General features: G+C 37.3%; 1 protein-coding gene across 1 annotated transcript in view; it reads left to right on the plus strand.

Moving 5' to 3' along the window:
- The window catches only part of LOC131549134 (spermatogenesis-associated protein 16-like), a 67,688-nt gene that overhangs the window by 13,583 nt on the left and 38,047 nt on the right, over positions 1 to 16,058 (plus strand). The window contains exon 5 of the mRNA XM_058790984.1: positions 14,565 to 14,649. Within this exon, the coding sequence (XP_058646967.1) occupies positions 14,565 to 14,649 (85 nt within the window). The remainder of the gene's footprint in view (positions 1 to 14,564; positions 14,650 to 16,058) is intronic.

Here is a 16,058-nt window from a genome sequence, read left to right on the forward strand (position 1 = left end):
TGGTGGAATAAATCGTTTAGAGGCGTCGGTTGCACCAAATGCCATGGCCAACTGGTGGCTGTGGGGGCCATTTATCACGAGAAAGTCATATTCTGTTTGATCATTATCAAGCCACATTAACCCAGTTGAAATAGATTAGAGCAAGAAACGGGTACTTTGGTCTCTTTCTCTCATTTGTTCTTCCTTTCCACCCCCTCTCGCATTTGAGTTTCTGCAAGCAGAAATAGATCAACTCCGCCACCCTGCTTACAAATTTAGTGCCACTGCCCCAATGGAGGAAGAGATGTTTTTTGGGAACATTGCAGAAGTGCATTTGGTGTACATCGCACTTGTACTATCTGATTCAGGCTCTTTATGCTCTTTCTTTGCAGTAGGTATGCTATATTAAAACAGAATCCAAGTGCAGTTTGTCAGAGCACAATGCATGGTTGTGCATTTCAAAGCGAGCACGGCCATTGAAGCTGGCGCCACTCTTTAACCTAATCACATCCTCCCTCCAGCAAATGCTGCTCAGCCATTTGAGCTCTTTAAGAGGAAAATGCATCTATGTTTTGAAGTTCACATGCCAGTAAATTTCACAGAAGCAATAGCTCTCCAGCACAAAGAAACCAAATTATTCTCCACATTTTCATCATTGTGCCATTTTCTTCCTCATTTTGGTAATGGTACTTATATACATCCATGACTCCTTTATTGAGACGTCATTTCTTTTTTTTTCTTTTTTTCTAAGAAATCTTTTCTGTAGGCAGTATCAAAGTCAGATGTCAACGCGAAAACATTAAAAACAGTAACAGCTTCTCCAGGAAATATGTGCATATAGATTCTCCTCCCCTCGCAATCTTAACCAAAGGAAGAGTGAGTGACACATCAAGATATTGAACTCGAAAACGGAAATTATTCTAGAAGGCAATATCGTTCCGTTTGTGCTGGAGACAAACTTTCTCAATGCAGAAATAAAATTAACAGTGTAACCTTTGCTCTTGATGGATCCTGGCAGAATTTGCTTTAGGAAAGTGGTATCCATTGCTCACAGCAAGAGCCAGTACAACAGTAAACACTCCTAAATGCGCCGTCAGCATTTAACACGGGGAAAAAAATGAACCTTATGGCTCATTTCCAGAAGTCAGGTTTGTTTTTCAGTTCTTGTGCAGAAACTGACTGAACATTTAAGGGTGTTTATGTAACTATACGGCACTTTAGCGACTTTCAGAAAATGAACTCTATCAGAAAAACACACTTTTCACCTTAATTTGTTTATTTGTCTACTAACAGTGTCCAACCTTGGACATACAAGCATTATAGAAGAAATTTGATCATATTTGAAATTATATTTTGATGTAATAGATTCTCTCTTTCTCTCTCTCTCTCTGTTCTGTGAAAAAAGTTTGTGAGGATTTGGAGCTCCTGCTGTGGTCTTGAGGTCATGTCCGGATCAGAGTTACTTTGTGATGGTTTTGACATTGAGTGTGTTTTCTGTCAATAGCACCCTATCTAGTGATTTGAATATTACAGGTTGCCACTTTAAAAGACTGAATAAGAATGTTTATTCAAGCACCCCTGACAGCTCTCTGGTTAGCTAAGTTGCCCCATTCTCCATGAAAAGTGCATTTGTGGGTGTATGACTCTGGACAGCGAAATTAGTCCGTTTTTGGCTATTATTAGGCCAGATGCGTGCCGTCAGAGAGGCCGCTGACAGAGCCATCAGTCTTGAATGGGAGGTGTGCATGGAGAAAGAGGCTCAGTGAGCTAACGTTCTGCCAGCCCCATTTACAGCAATAACATCTTTGTCTCTGCATTAAAACGATGACGCTTATCGCTCTCAAACAAGGTCAATTGTGGCAGCTCTTTACTCAATACTCACACTTCAGTGCTTAATCACAATAATGTTACACACACATGTGTATTGTTAAAGTTGAGTGTTATGGCTCATTTGTGAAGCACCTAGACAGCACAGCCGATGCATTTCAAAAGGTTAGCAGCAACATACAGCATTGTTTAGAAATGCAAAATGTACTGGTACCATAACTTTTAACAGTCAATAGCACAGATTTTTTAATTAATGTAATGGTAGCTACTGGATATAATATCACTTGATATTAAATAATTAATTGCTCATTTGCCCATATTTAGATTGACCTTGCCATCATCTCACTCAAAGAAAATATTTAAAAACACAAATAATTTAACGTTATAAAAGTTCACTATAATTATAGTTTTTTGTGGGTTATTTTTAACATAAAGAGTTGAAATTTCATATGGAATATTATTGTTAAGGTTAAATAGTTAATATCAAATATTTCAAACTCTTATTATATTATTGTTATTATTCTATAAAGGTGTGTGTGTGTGTGTGTGTGTGTGTGTGTGTGTGTGTGTGCACATTTTTGTGTCAAATGAGGACATAAATTTGTATAATGACAAGGGTATGACGGGTATTACAAGGAGAAGGTGACTTTTCAGGACATGTCCCCACTTTTCAAAACGCTTATAAATCACACAGAATGGAGTGTATTGAAAATCTGAAATAGCACAAAGTTTCCTGTAAGGGGTAGGGTTGGTGTAGTTTGTACAGTATAAAAACCATTACGCCTGTGGGATGTCCCTACTTTTCACAAAAACAAACGTGTGTGTGTGTGTGTACAGGTGTATATATCCTGGTGGGGACTTAAACCTGAATACACACAGACTCATGGGGACTCGTGTCACGGTGGGGACCTAAATTGAGGTCCCCATGGGTACAAAAGCTTTTATGCCATGGTCTGCCTGAATACTCGATTCTGATTGGCTGGCAGGTGTTGATTAAATTCGTTTAACTGCACAGGTAGTTCCAGGTCAGTGTAATCACGTTCTATATTAATGCGCTTCCTATAAACATTGGTAACCATAGTAACATACAGTTACAGTTGAATAGTAATACAGACGAAAATAACCGTCATTTTTATCGTTCCGGTCTAATATTGCAGCGCAAATATTATTAACATCTTTAATATGTGAATGCTGGCAAATGACCATGGCATAAACGGGATAATCAACAGCTAGCTGTGCATTAAACGATTTGAATGCACTTTGCAGAGGCAACCTTCTTCGCCTCCACGTCATACATTCAAATCGTTTAGTGCACAGCTAGCCGTTGATTATCCCTTACATTGTCACACACGCTCTGGAGCCAGGGAAACGAGGAGGCAAGGAACTTCTTCAATCATTAACTTTATTTAGACAAACTCAGGGATCGCTGGAGACACAGAACAAATACCATAAGACGATCAGACAGGACACTGAGGCAGGGAAACACAGGGCTTATAAACACAGGGTGAAACTAGATAATTAATGACAAACGGCTAGGGACTAATCAACTAATGATGACACCAAACAAGGACAGGAACAGGAAGACCAAATAAGGGCACAAGAGGAGGGGAAACACAAGACACAGAGACAAGTCTGACACTACTCCCCCATCCCGGAAGGTGCATCCCGCGCCTAGAAACATCCAACGGGGAGGGGGGGGGCGCTCTGGAGGCCTCCAGGGTGGCTCCCGTTCCGGCGGATACAGACATGGCGGATCCGGGGATACAGGAGGCCATGGCGGAGCTTGGCAGGAGCTCTACGGCAGGAGCCCTACTACCCCCCCCAAAAAAATTCCTTGGGGAAATTAGAGGTGGTTTCAGTCTGGGGTTCAGGGGGAGCGGACTCTTGGGGGCGCTCTGGAAGCGCGGAGCTGGACGGAACCAGCGGGGACGACGGAGGGCTGGATGGGACCAGCGGAGACGTAGGAGGGCTGGACGGGACCAGCGGAGAAGCTTTTGCGAGGAGCAGGCACTGGAGGGCTCTTGCGAGGAGCAGGCACTGGAGGGCTCCTGCGAGGAGCGGGCACTGGGCTAGGGAGAGCAACAGCCGGTGGGCTTGCCACACTCTCTGCTGGCGGGCTTGCTTTGGCCGCGAACAGCAGCGGACTTGCGTTGGCCGCAGACGGCGGCGTTAATTTCCCTGCGAACGGTGGGCTTGGGAGAGCCGCAGACGGCGGCGGACTTTCGTTGGCCGTGGACGGCAGCGTTAACTTACCTGCGAACGGTGGGCTTGGGTGGGCCGCGGACGGCGGCGTAGACTTCCCCGCGGACAGCAGGTTTGGGAGAGCCACAGACGGCTGCGGGCTTGCGTTGGCCACAGACGGCGGCATTAATTTCCCCACGGACAGCGGGCTTGGGTGAGCCGCGGACGGCGGCTGACTTGCGTTGGCCACGGGCGGCTGACTTGGGCTGAGGACGAGGGTGGAACTATGGAGAACACGGGGGGTTTTGGGGTCGGGCAGGCGGTCCGAGCCGTTGGCGCGGTATGTGGGGGTTCTGGCGCGACGTAGCGTGCTTCTGAGTGGGCTGGACGACGAGGCTTGAGAAGTTCCTTAACTTCATAAACTTCAAAGTCAGAACCATTTAAAAAGAGCACAAGATTAATCAGTTCGATAAGGGGAAAATCCACGTCAGGAAAATCGCAACGGATTATTTCATCGTCCAGCCCCAGCAGAAAGCACGCACCAAGAGCAGCATCGTGCCAGCTCAGCTGGTGAACTAGCTCACAGAAATCCTCCACATACCGCTCCAACCTCCGGCCGGCCTGCCACAAACCCCACAGTCTATCCTCAGCCGCCATCAAGTTTGTGGGTCCGGGGGAAACACAAGACACAGAGACAAAGTCTGACATACATAAATCATACAGAATGAGTTGTTTTTTTGTTTTTTTGAGAAAGTAAAAATTTACAAAGTTTCTTGTAAGGGGTAGGTTTAAGTGTAGGGTTGGTGTTAGATGATAGAAAATACGGTTTGTACTGTATAAAAACCATTGTGTGTGTGTGTGTGTGAGTATTAACTATAATAGATGTATCTTTATTCTATATACTATATTCTTAGATATAAAATACATTTAATTATAGAATTATGTTATGTTATATAATAATAAATAATATGTAATTTAATATGGGCCATTTACTGAAATTAGACCATTATTTATTATACCATTTATTATATATAATATTACATATAATATTATAAAATATTCTCTATTTATATTTATAGAATATTAGATGGATAGATAGATAGATAGAATATTATATTATATAGGCCTATAGAACATTACATAGAATACATGTAATTTTATTCCATTTTGTTTAAGTAGCTCATTAACTATTAAATAACTTCTCAACTGATAAGCATCACATGTATGCTTTGATGAGAAGAATCCAACAATGCATTGCATCAAGCACATTCAATTAATTCAAAAAAGAAAATAATAATGATCATTTAAAAAATAGTTACATTTCATTAAATATACACTGTTTATCCCAGAGTAACATTTTTTTAGACTCTACTGGAATAAATGAACTTCTGGTATAGTACTGTCCTATAGCAAAGTGTGGTAGTAGCTATTTCTAGTAACTGTCGATCACACCTGATGTTATTACAATCTAGTTTATAGTATATTATATACATAATTACTTCTAGTAAACATAACATTTTAGTATATTATATTAAAACATTTATTAGTAATAAGTTCCAATAGTGTAAAAATGGATCAGATCAATGTTGCTTTGTCCTCTTGTGGAACACAAACTTCACCTTTTGTACTTCATTTTCTCACAATTTCCACAGTCAATACTGCACCGGAAGTGGTGTTGGGCACTTAGGCTAAATGTAAAAGCAATCACGCAGTCAATTTAACTTCCTACTGTATGTAGGCAGTAGAGAGCAAGGCTAGGTTTTAGAACATTGTGTCCTGATGCAAATTTTGTTTGTTTGGTTGTTTTTTGGGGAGGAGGGGGGTGTGAAATGCATAAACAATCTGATTTGTCAAGCTTGGACAGGGGGTATGAGAGGAATGAGAGAGCAGTGAACCAAACCTCACACCGCGGAGCCAAGAATGTGCTAAGTGCTGACACTATAGGAAAACAATGCAGATTGCCTGATGCCAATCTCCAGTTTTTGCCTCACCGTGTGAATTAGGGGACATGCTGCTATTCACAGGCAAAATACTCCTGCATATTTTAGCGCTGCTGTTCAGCAGGAATGTGGCCTTCTAAAAGCTCAGCGTTCCCGTGAAGGAGCTGTTAGAACGCACAGGCGCTCACAAACTATCGCCCCCGGGCGTGAGGGCACACAGCGGCCAGTCAGACAGGCCGTGCCCCTGTTTGCCGAGGGCAACAACTGGGTCTTTGCCCCCCAACACTTCTCACTTGAAAGGATGTAATAGTCTGTCGGAGTTGTAGGCCTCACATAGCAGCCCTAATGGCATGTTTCTCTCTGTGGCAGCCACCAAGGGCCTCTGCTGCCAGACTTGTTATTATCTTGATATGAAGTGCCCTGCTTAGAAATCTCTCCACTCGCTCTCCATCCTTCTATACCCCTGTTTCTTTGCTTTCATTTTTTTGTGTCCCTTTGGCATACATCTTATTGTTTGACACCCCCGTGTGGCCAAAGCCGGTGAAATAACAAGGACTTTGAAATTACCTCGACTCCCGGCCTACACACTGAATGTAACTTTGTCATCGATGTCTGCTAGTGGACATAAAAGTGATTTATGTGACAGGCACAAACATTGACAGCTGGGAAGTAAAGCAGGGCTACATGCAGAGTTTCAGAATGCAACACACTACAGTACACTGCTTTTATATATATATATATATATATATATATATATATATATATATATATATAGGTTTTTACAAAAGCTTGAGAACTGAACTGAAGTCTGATCGGGTCATTTCTGCTATGAAATTTCATGTCCCTGTGATATATGTGTTAATATACTGTAGTACTTTGTCTTGTATACCCTCACAGCCTCAAATACCCCTGTGACACAAAACTACACAATCTAATATTATACTCGATATAGTTTAGCATTATTATTCTTTTAATACTCCTCCTATTCTTCGTAGTGGCTATTTTATTTTTCACTGATTTCTTCCTTTCAACTTCCTCTGCCTTTATTGAGAAATCATGGACAGACGTGGTATGAAAATATACAAAAATTTACCATAGAAATTCTTGTCACTAGTGTCAGTATCACAAAAAACGAATACTAGCCTAAATAAAATAAAAAAAAACTCAAGCTCACTGAAGACACGTAAACAGTCAGCGATTAAATAAGCATATACAACTTATTACAAGCAATAGGACAAAAACCTACAGTAGAACAAATAAATAAGAAATGCTACATTGTATAAAGTAATCAAATGTATCGTTAAGTTAAGTTAAGTCGTGACGTATTGTCAAGTATGGTGACCCATACTCGAAATTGGTGCTCTGCATTTAACCCATCCAAGTGCACACACACAACAGTGAGTAGTGAACAAATGCACACACACACACCTGGAGCAGTGGGCAGCCGTACAAGGCCGACTCCCTAACCATTAGATAACCCTAGATATAAATAGCACTACATATTATTCGCTGTGTAAATTAAATATATATTTCTTCTTAAATTTACAAAAGTGATTTAGTCAAGAGCAGTGAGATATTATCTTTCTTTTGTTGTTTGATTAACATGAATGATAGACAGCAGGAATATTAGACTGCTGTCACTTTAAAAGCTGCTCGGATCCAATATACTGTTACACATGTGTTTTCTTTCTCAGCTGTTTGCTTTCACGTAAGACCTAAATCACTGTGTTTATGATGATAGTCCAAAATCTGTCCTTAATCATGTTTACCGGTATATCGCTCACCCCTAGACAGACATTTTCAAAAGTCAGAGTAAAAACATTTAGAATGTTACAAAAAAATCTGAAAAAAAAAAAAAGTTTCCACAAAAAATTAAGCAGCACATCTGTTTTTAATATTAATAAGAAATGTTTCTTCAGCAACAAAAATGAGTATATTAGAATGATTTCTAAAGGATCATGTGAGAATGAGGACTGGAGTAATGATTAATTACATTTTAGAATATAATAAAATAGAAACAATCTTAAATTGTAATATTTTCACAATATTGCTGTTTTTACTGTGCTTTTGATCAAATAAATGCAGCATTGGTGTTACCATTTTTTTGTTCCATGGTGCTGCAGTAACTAATAGTTTTTGCCTTATTATTACTATTAAAAATTTATTTTTGACATTTTTGCCTTTATTGGGACAGAACAGAGAGAGAGGAAGAGAAAGAGGGACATGATCAGGAAAGGACCACAAGCCTAGACTCGACTGAGGGTCGTCCTGAAGCACAACCACGTGCTATGTTTCGAAGCACTACCCACAAGGCTTTCTGCTCTGATGCAACCTTTTTTTTAAGCTACAGAGTTTAAAGGTCCCTCATCAAAGGAATGGTGCTCTCAGTCCTGTTACCTCAGACGCTAGTGAAAGCGATTAAATGGTTAATTCACAAATCCAGCATGCTTCTTTTCAAAGCAAAAGGATGGTGTCATGCGTTGATCGCATGACAGGGTTTAAATGGCATTTAAAGGGCGATCCAGGCCTGTTCTGGGGGAGAGAAAGATAAGTGCTGCTTGTGCTCTGTTATAATCACACACACACACACACACACACACACTCTAGCATCCAGTTTCTGTGTGTCAGGTCTCTAGTCAAGCTCACCGTGCCGCTCAGCGCCACATCATACACAGACAAAAACAATTAGCATTTAATTTGATGCTTGGGTAAGAAAACAAGGGATGAGTAACACACCATGTCTTGGCTCTCATCCGAGAACCGTCCCATTTCAAAAAGAGAAAGCGGCGTTACACACCAGGAACTCCTCTCAGACCGAGCAGCATCGCGCCACAGGAATCGTCTCTTCTGCCACCGCACAACAGTGCGTGACTGCTGCTTCAAAGCTGCAAATGTGGCACCTGAACAGATGCAGAAGTAGCCCTGCATCCTTAACTGTAAATGCCGTGTTTACCCACAACAGCATTTCAACCCCTGAGGGGACAAGTAGGCACTGTGGTTAATTATTTGTAAACATTTAATTGGCATTTACACCCGAGAGAATTGCTCCGTTCACCCCAGCAGGACACTTGCACATCCTCATCAAGCATTAATCAAGCAAGCTAAATGAGGCCTCCCCATGATTCCCGGCTCAGTGCTATCGAGACAGGGGGTGGTGCTGGATTGTTATTCAACGATAGCTTGAAGAAAGCGAAACGATACGTTTACTGTCTGGAAACACTCTAGATTAGCAGATCATCAAGAGGTTTTGAGTTTAGTGACGTCACAAAGATTTTGACTATTCCTCAATCCGAGCAGCATCTTCAAGAATCGGCTAAAAACACATCTCTTCCATCTTTATTTGACCCTCTAACTCAAGCACTCTCTATTCTAATTCTATTCTTTAAAAAAAAAAAAAAAAAACTTGCCCCTTTTTAGACTTTCACTCTATTCATTTATTCATCTAACTGCTTGTTTTCTTAAAAAAAAAAGAAAAAATAATAGCTTTTTTGTATTCTGTCTATTTGATTTCTTTTTATTTATTATACAATTAACAAAAAGCAAAAAAAAAAAAAAAGGCCTCTAACACTAGCTTGCTCTATTCTTTTTCTATTCTATCTATTTTCTTTTTATTTATTATATACAGTAATTAAAAAAATGTAAAAAATTACTGCATTAAGCTAACTTAGACTTGTTATAGCACTTGCATATCATTGCTCTTTTGTTGATTTTGATTGCTTCCATTGTCCTCATTTGTAAGTCGCTTTAGATGAAAGTGTCTGCTGCTAAATGACTAAGTGTAACTGTAATGTAAATGTAATAGCACATGCTTCATTTTTGGCAGGATTTAGTATGTAGAAATCCTGGACTGCAATGGAGTACACTTCTTTGCATACTATATCCTTTAATTCATTGTGCTCGACTTGACCTTCCATTTCCATTTTTTTTTTCCTCGATGTACTAGAATAACTCCATCTTTAATCATTAAATCATCAAAATTAATAATTTTATTTTCCAGATCATTCGTCTCAATGGAAATGGGAGGTCAAGTGCATATTTTGGCAATTGTTGTTGGTCAAAATCTATAACAGAAACGATCAAAAGTTTGAAATTGCTAAGATTATTGAATGTTTTTGAAAGAAGTATCTTATTCTAACTAAGGCTAAAATAAAAATAGTAATATTGTGAAATATTGCAATTTTAATTTATTATTATTATAAAATGTTTATTCCTGTGATGGAAAAGCTGTTTTTATTTTTGATAATTTTTGTAAATGTTTTGGTCATTTTTGATAAATTTAATTCACCCTTGCTCAATAAAAAGTATTAATTTCTTTCAAGAAAAAATACCTTACTGACCCCAAATTTTAGACAATATTGCAAGATTACCAACACTGTAAAAAAATTCAATAGTTTTTACCAAAAAAAAAAGGCAGCTGTGGTTGCCAGAATATTTTTGTTAAAAATACAGAAACATTTAACATATACTGACAAGCACCCTAATAATGCAGGTGGTAAAAGAGAAAACCATATGAAGAATCAAAGTTCACAAGTAGCTTTCTCACAAGCTGAAGTATATACTAACAAACAGAAGGTGCACAGATTCATTCACGCAAACACAAAACACCATCGTGGTAACACACACGACACTTAAATAATGCAATAAACTTTCGTTAATCAACAGAAAATGAAACATAAAACCCTAATGTACATAACTGATAACAAAAACTATTAAGAAACATGAGTATTTAAACAAAACACTTTCGATTGTGGAAGTGTCATGTTGATTTGTTCTTTTTTACTACATTTTATTTAACAGTTTTTACTATATTTTACAGTTAAAATGCACTCGTTTCTTTACAGTGAGGAGAATTAACACACTTCTGAATATTTTTATCAAACCATTTATATTTCCTAACATTCAAATCCAAACATAGCTTCTAGTCTCTGGAGATGATCCACATCTTGGGTCATTAGATGACTCAGTCATGACAAACACAGCAGCTGTTTCCAAGAACAAAACCAACTCTGGAGTCTCTTCACTCAACCACCCACAAGTACGTAAAGAGATCCATAGATCTGAGGAAGAAAATGAAGCATTTTAAGTACAATGACAAGACTACACTGGTGACAATGATAGAATTCTCACGTGGGGTTAGCCGTCATTAATGAGCTAAAAGATCAGAACCAGACTAATTGCAATTACACTGATTAGTGTAAAGATCAGAACTGGACTAATTATAAGGGTTATCTTCAGGTCATCTGTACACGTTGGCCCTAGTTGTAGATTAGCTCTCTGGAGAAGGCCAAGGAGCAGAATACACAAACTCAAAATTCACCTCATTCTCATATCAGATGTGATTTATATCATGGGAGGAAAACAAGTGTTTTATTTTAATTTCCTGCAATATATAATAAAAGTGCGTGCTAATTTTGCCTTGTGAAATGTGCCCTTCTATTCTTGTGGGGATAGAAAAAAAGTCATTTGATTCAACCAAGCCAGATAATTTAATCAGCTTAGTTTATCAAAATGTGTTCCAGGAAATAGCGCCTAATACAATCCAAGTCAAGTACTTTCCGGTGCATTCGTGGATTTGGAGAGGTCTTAATTATGTTTCAAAGCACAAGGTGATGAGGAAGGTAATATTTCATCCTTAACACTACTCTGCTGTTTTTTAACGTGTCTCCAGAGTTTTGCATGCAACGCGTAACTGCACCATCAATTTGAAGTTCTCACATGCATATGCATGTCACATGATGCTCTCTACTGACACATTTAAAAGAGAGCCTGAACTTCACTGTATGACTTTTCCAATACTTCTTTGTCCTTGCTTAAGCAAAAAGACTTTGTGTATTGAGTTTAGGGTTAGGGTTACACCTACTTCCTATTCCACGTTACACCACCAATGTAATTATAAATAGGAGAATACGAACATGCAGAATAAGCACTGCAATATGGCATGACAAGACTGCTGTTGTTTCAAATAATCACAGCCATGAATGATATTCAGACAAATGGTTTTATACAAGTTAAATAAACATATAATATGTACATATAGTAGGCTACTGCCAATTAGCTTATGTATTTAAGCATACCCGAATCAGTTGATTGAATTGTTCACTCATAAAGTCAGTCACTTGTTGTCACTTACTGGCATAAGTAACAAAAATAGCCAACATTTACTTCATATATTTCCTTATTTAATAGAAATGCATGTCTTTTTGAATAAGGGTCTAAAAAGAATTCCAAGGTATCGGCAACAATGGCTTCATTTCATTTTATTTCATTTTTAATTTCATTATTTTATTTAATTTATAGATTGTAATGCATTATGATAATCATTTTATTACAACCAGAACTGCAGCAAACATACAGTAGACTACATTGAAAATTCTATTTAAACAATTAATTTAAATAACTTATAACTGTTTGTTCATTAATATGATGTAAAATAGATTAATATAATATAATATAATATAATATAATATAATATAATATAATATAATATAATATAATATAATATAATATAATATAATATAATATAATTAGTGCTGTCAATCGATTAAAAAATTTAAAAAATCATGATTAATCACAAATTTAAAATACTAGGATTTACCTGTAAATGTGCTGAAAAAGAAATGCAAGACAAACTAGTTTAAGGAAACAGAACCTTTCACACTTCCGACCAGGTATGAGACATAGTCCTTATTATTCTTTTATCATTATTCTTTTGTTTTTATTCAGCCATTATCAGCTTTTAAACACGCAATAAAACGTTTACCAAGCCACATCGCTTCAATCCCAGTATACATTTACCCAACTATTATCAAAAGTATTTCTAAATAAATACAACAAAACATTTCTTGCGACCTTAAGTGAAGTATTATGACAAAATGTATTATGAAGAAGAATTGGACCTGTTCTGCAGCTGCATTAGAGCTAACATTAGCATCATGCTACATTAGACAATTTATGAGATTAATAGTACACTTTTACTCAGAACTCACTTCAAACCACCATCGAGTGTTTGTAATAACTTCCTTTTGCGATCACATGTGGAATTTGGTAATTTACTGTTGTTAAAATATGCTATTTATAGCCTTTTATATTGCTGCACAAATTAGCATTTCAGAGGTACACATTCATCTAAAAAAAATCACATACAGACCATATCCTATCGTAATCCTGTTTATTATCTTATATAATCTATAGTGGCTGTTGTCATGTTTATTTCTGCTGTGTAAAAGCCTTAACATGTTTGCTCTGTTGAAACTCACGTTGTATGATGTTACAACCGCCTCTCCGTTCTTAAGTTGCCAGGTATACATTCCAAGTATAATACACATTAGTAAAAGGATCTATTTTAATTATTATTTGTCTATATACACTGTGGGCGGCCGCCGTACATTATAAAAGTAGCCCAAAAAACCGCAAACCACGGCTCTGTAATTTTTCCCGCGACTGTATTTTCAAAATAGCCCGCTTGTGCTGCTAACGTTACCCTGGCAACACTGGTGCTGTCCCCTCATCACACAATGATAGATAACCTTCTGCGCTGCGATGACGGGAAGAAGTTGGGGTCAAACCTTATCAAGCGATTAATTTGCGTTAAAAAAATATTAACGCATTCAAATTGTTTGATTAATCGCATGCGTTAACGTGTTAACGTTGACACCACTAAATATAATATAATATAATATAATATAATATAATATAATATAATATAATATAATATAATATAATATAATGTAATATAATATAATATAATATAATATAATATAATATAATATAATATAATATAATATAATAAAAATACATATAGTATGGGTCAATTTTCTCTGGGCCAATCTCTCAAGTCTGATGATTTGATATTTTCATCTTTATTTTGACTCATTTGATCAGGCTGTTGAAAGATATTTTTCTTTCAACACAAAACTGAAATCATAATTGCAAAATAAACATTTCTATTTTATACTTGTATATATTTCTATATGCATTTATTTATTTCTATATTTAAACTATATTTTAATATTATTTTATAAATTTTATATTGACTGTATATTGTAGAATACTCTTGTTTAGAACATTTGTCATAGAAATAATGCCTTGTGTTGCATTTAGGAATCATATTTTAACTTGCGATACAATATACACTGTATTCTTCCTTCAGTTTTTTTTTTTTTTTTTTAAATGATCTGAAACTATATGCAAAGATAAATATTTCATCCAATCTCATTGTCACATGACCTTCGTAAATTGAAGGTAATTACATGCATACGGCTTCTACTCATCATATCGGAGATAAATGCAGTTATTTCACCTTGTTATATAAAGATTTGTCACCACATGTTAATTTTACACTTTCACATCTCCCTAGTTTGATGATGTGATGCATACACATGAATATTATTAGCACAACACTGTCACACTGAGAAAGAATACATGCAAGAGAGAGAGAAATTTGTGCCAGCAACTGCATGAGTCCGCCTGATGCAAGCGCTTTGTATCGTGACAGCGCATGGCGCGTGTGTGTATCTGTCGAGTGAATTCCCTTATCGAGTATATGCCATGTCTCCTGTGCCGTCTCCCTCCAGACGATGTAACATCTTGGTTGAAAGTTGTCTAATACCGTCCGCCTGTTTCTGTCCTTGTCATTAGGGGTGCCATGATTGCTGACTACATTTACTGGCTGTCAGGAGGCAACAACCGGCACATAAGCAAGCTCATCAAACTGTATTGGCAGGTGAGGACGGATGGGCTGCCGGGTGCCCACTGCGGCCCAGCGCCCAATCAAAAGCTCAATGAATGATTATTGCTTAAAAGAGTGCCGACTGAGGTAGATCAGTGCGTATCAATCACAAAACGTCTGTGTGTAAAACATCAGCGCCTTTGACCTGAAGGAAGACTGTTTAGTTTGGCAGTTCAGTGTTGTGTAACGCCCCTGTGATACTGGCTTCACTCTTATTATTCCTGGTTTATCCTTTCAGTTAAATCTGCAATGTGTATTCACTTTATTAAAAATTCCAAGATGGTGGAAATATTCATACTAATATAAGTGCTCTTAGCCCAGGCTGCCTCTCTCATGCGAACTCAAGGGACAAGCGTTTTTTTCTAATTTACAGCATATAAAATGAATGCATTTTGACCTCTTTAAAGTGGGTTGTATCTGCAACCGTCTCATAATTTGCATTTGCTTGAAGTTAGTTGAGTGTTGGATAACTCAGTGTACACCAAGCCCACTCCTTCTTCATTTATTCATTTTTTCTATCCATTTTCATCCCACATGGATTGCAGTTCAACTCGTGTGTATATTTTGATGACCCACAGTAAGGGTAAGCTTTTTCATCTTCTCCAACCTGCCCTGAGTTTAATTTTTTCCCCCACTGAAAGGTTTTCGTATACAATAGAAATGCATTCACCACTGCTGCCAAATTTAAATGAAGAGAAGAGCGTATTTTTGTATATATTTTTGTCCTCTGGGGAAGAATAAAGTGTAATGATACACAGCAACACTTTTATCAGTGTTCCCTAGAAACATCCTGCAGATGTTAGTGCTGTAAATTCAAAAGAGTAAGACTAAACAAGATGTACCTTAAGTGAAAGGTGTCTTATCTAAGCTTTCGTAAGTGGTGTTTCATGGTCAAACAGCATAAATCGTTTCACAGAACTCAAACAGATCACCATGGGTTGAAGACTCAGGTTATCTATGGTTTACCTTTATAAATAATGCTGTCAAAGTTTGCCATTAATTATTTATTTATTTTTTATTTATTATTATTATTTTTTTGTCAGTATTGTTAATATTTATATTTAAGTGTTAGCCTCAAACAGCCTACAAATCTGTTCTGACTGTCTGATACACATTTTGTACAATAAGCAGAAATCTGATTGCTTCAATGTTGCTAAATGCTAGATGGTTGTTAACTTGATGATGGTCACTTCCTGTCTTGGTCAAAATAACTAAAACTATTAAAAATCGTATTATTTAAATATTGGAAAATTTTAAACTTAAAATCCTAAACAAAATTTGAAATGTTGCCTTGTCAAAGCTGGCAACCGAAGTGCTAAAATTACTAAAACTGACATAACATAACATAACATAGCATAACATATATATATATATATATATATATATATATATATATATATATA

The sequence above is a fragment of the Onychostoma macrolepis genome, chromosome 11 (assembly GCF_012432095.1).
Source record: "Onychostoma macrolepis isolate SWU-2019 chromosome 11, ASM1243209v1, whole genome shotgun sequence".
Classification (NCBI taxonomy): Eukaryota; Metazoa; Chordata; class Actinopteri; order Cypriniformes; family Cyprinidae; genus Onychostoma; species Onychostoma macrolepis.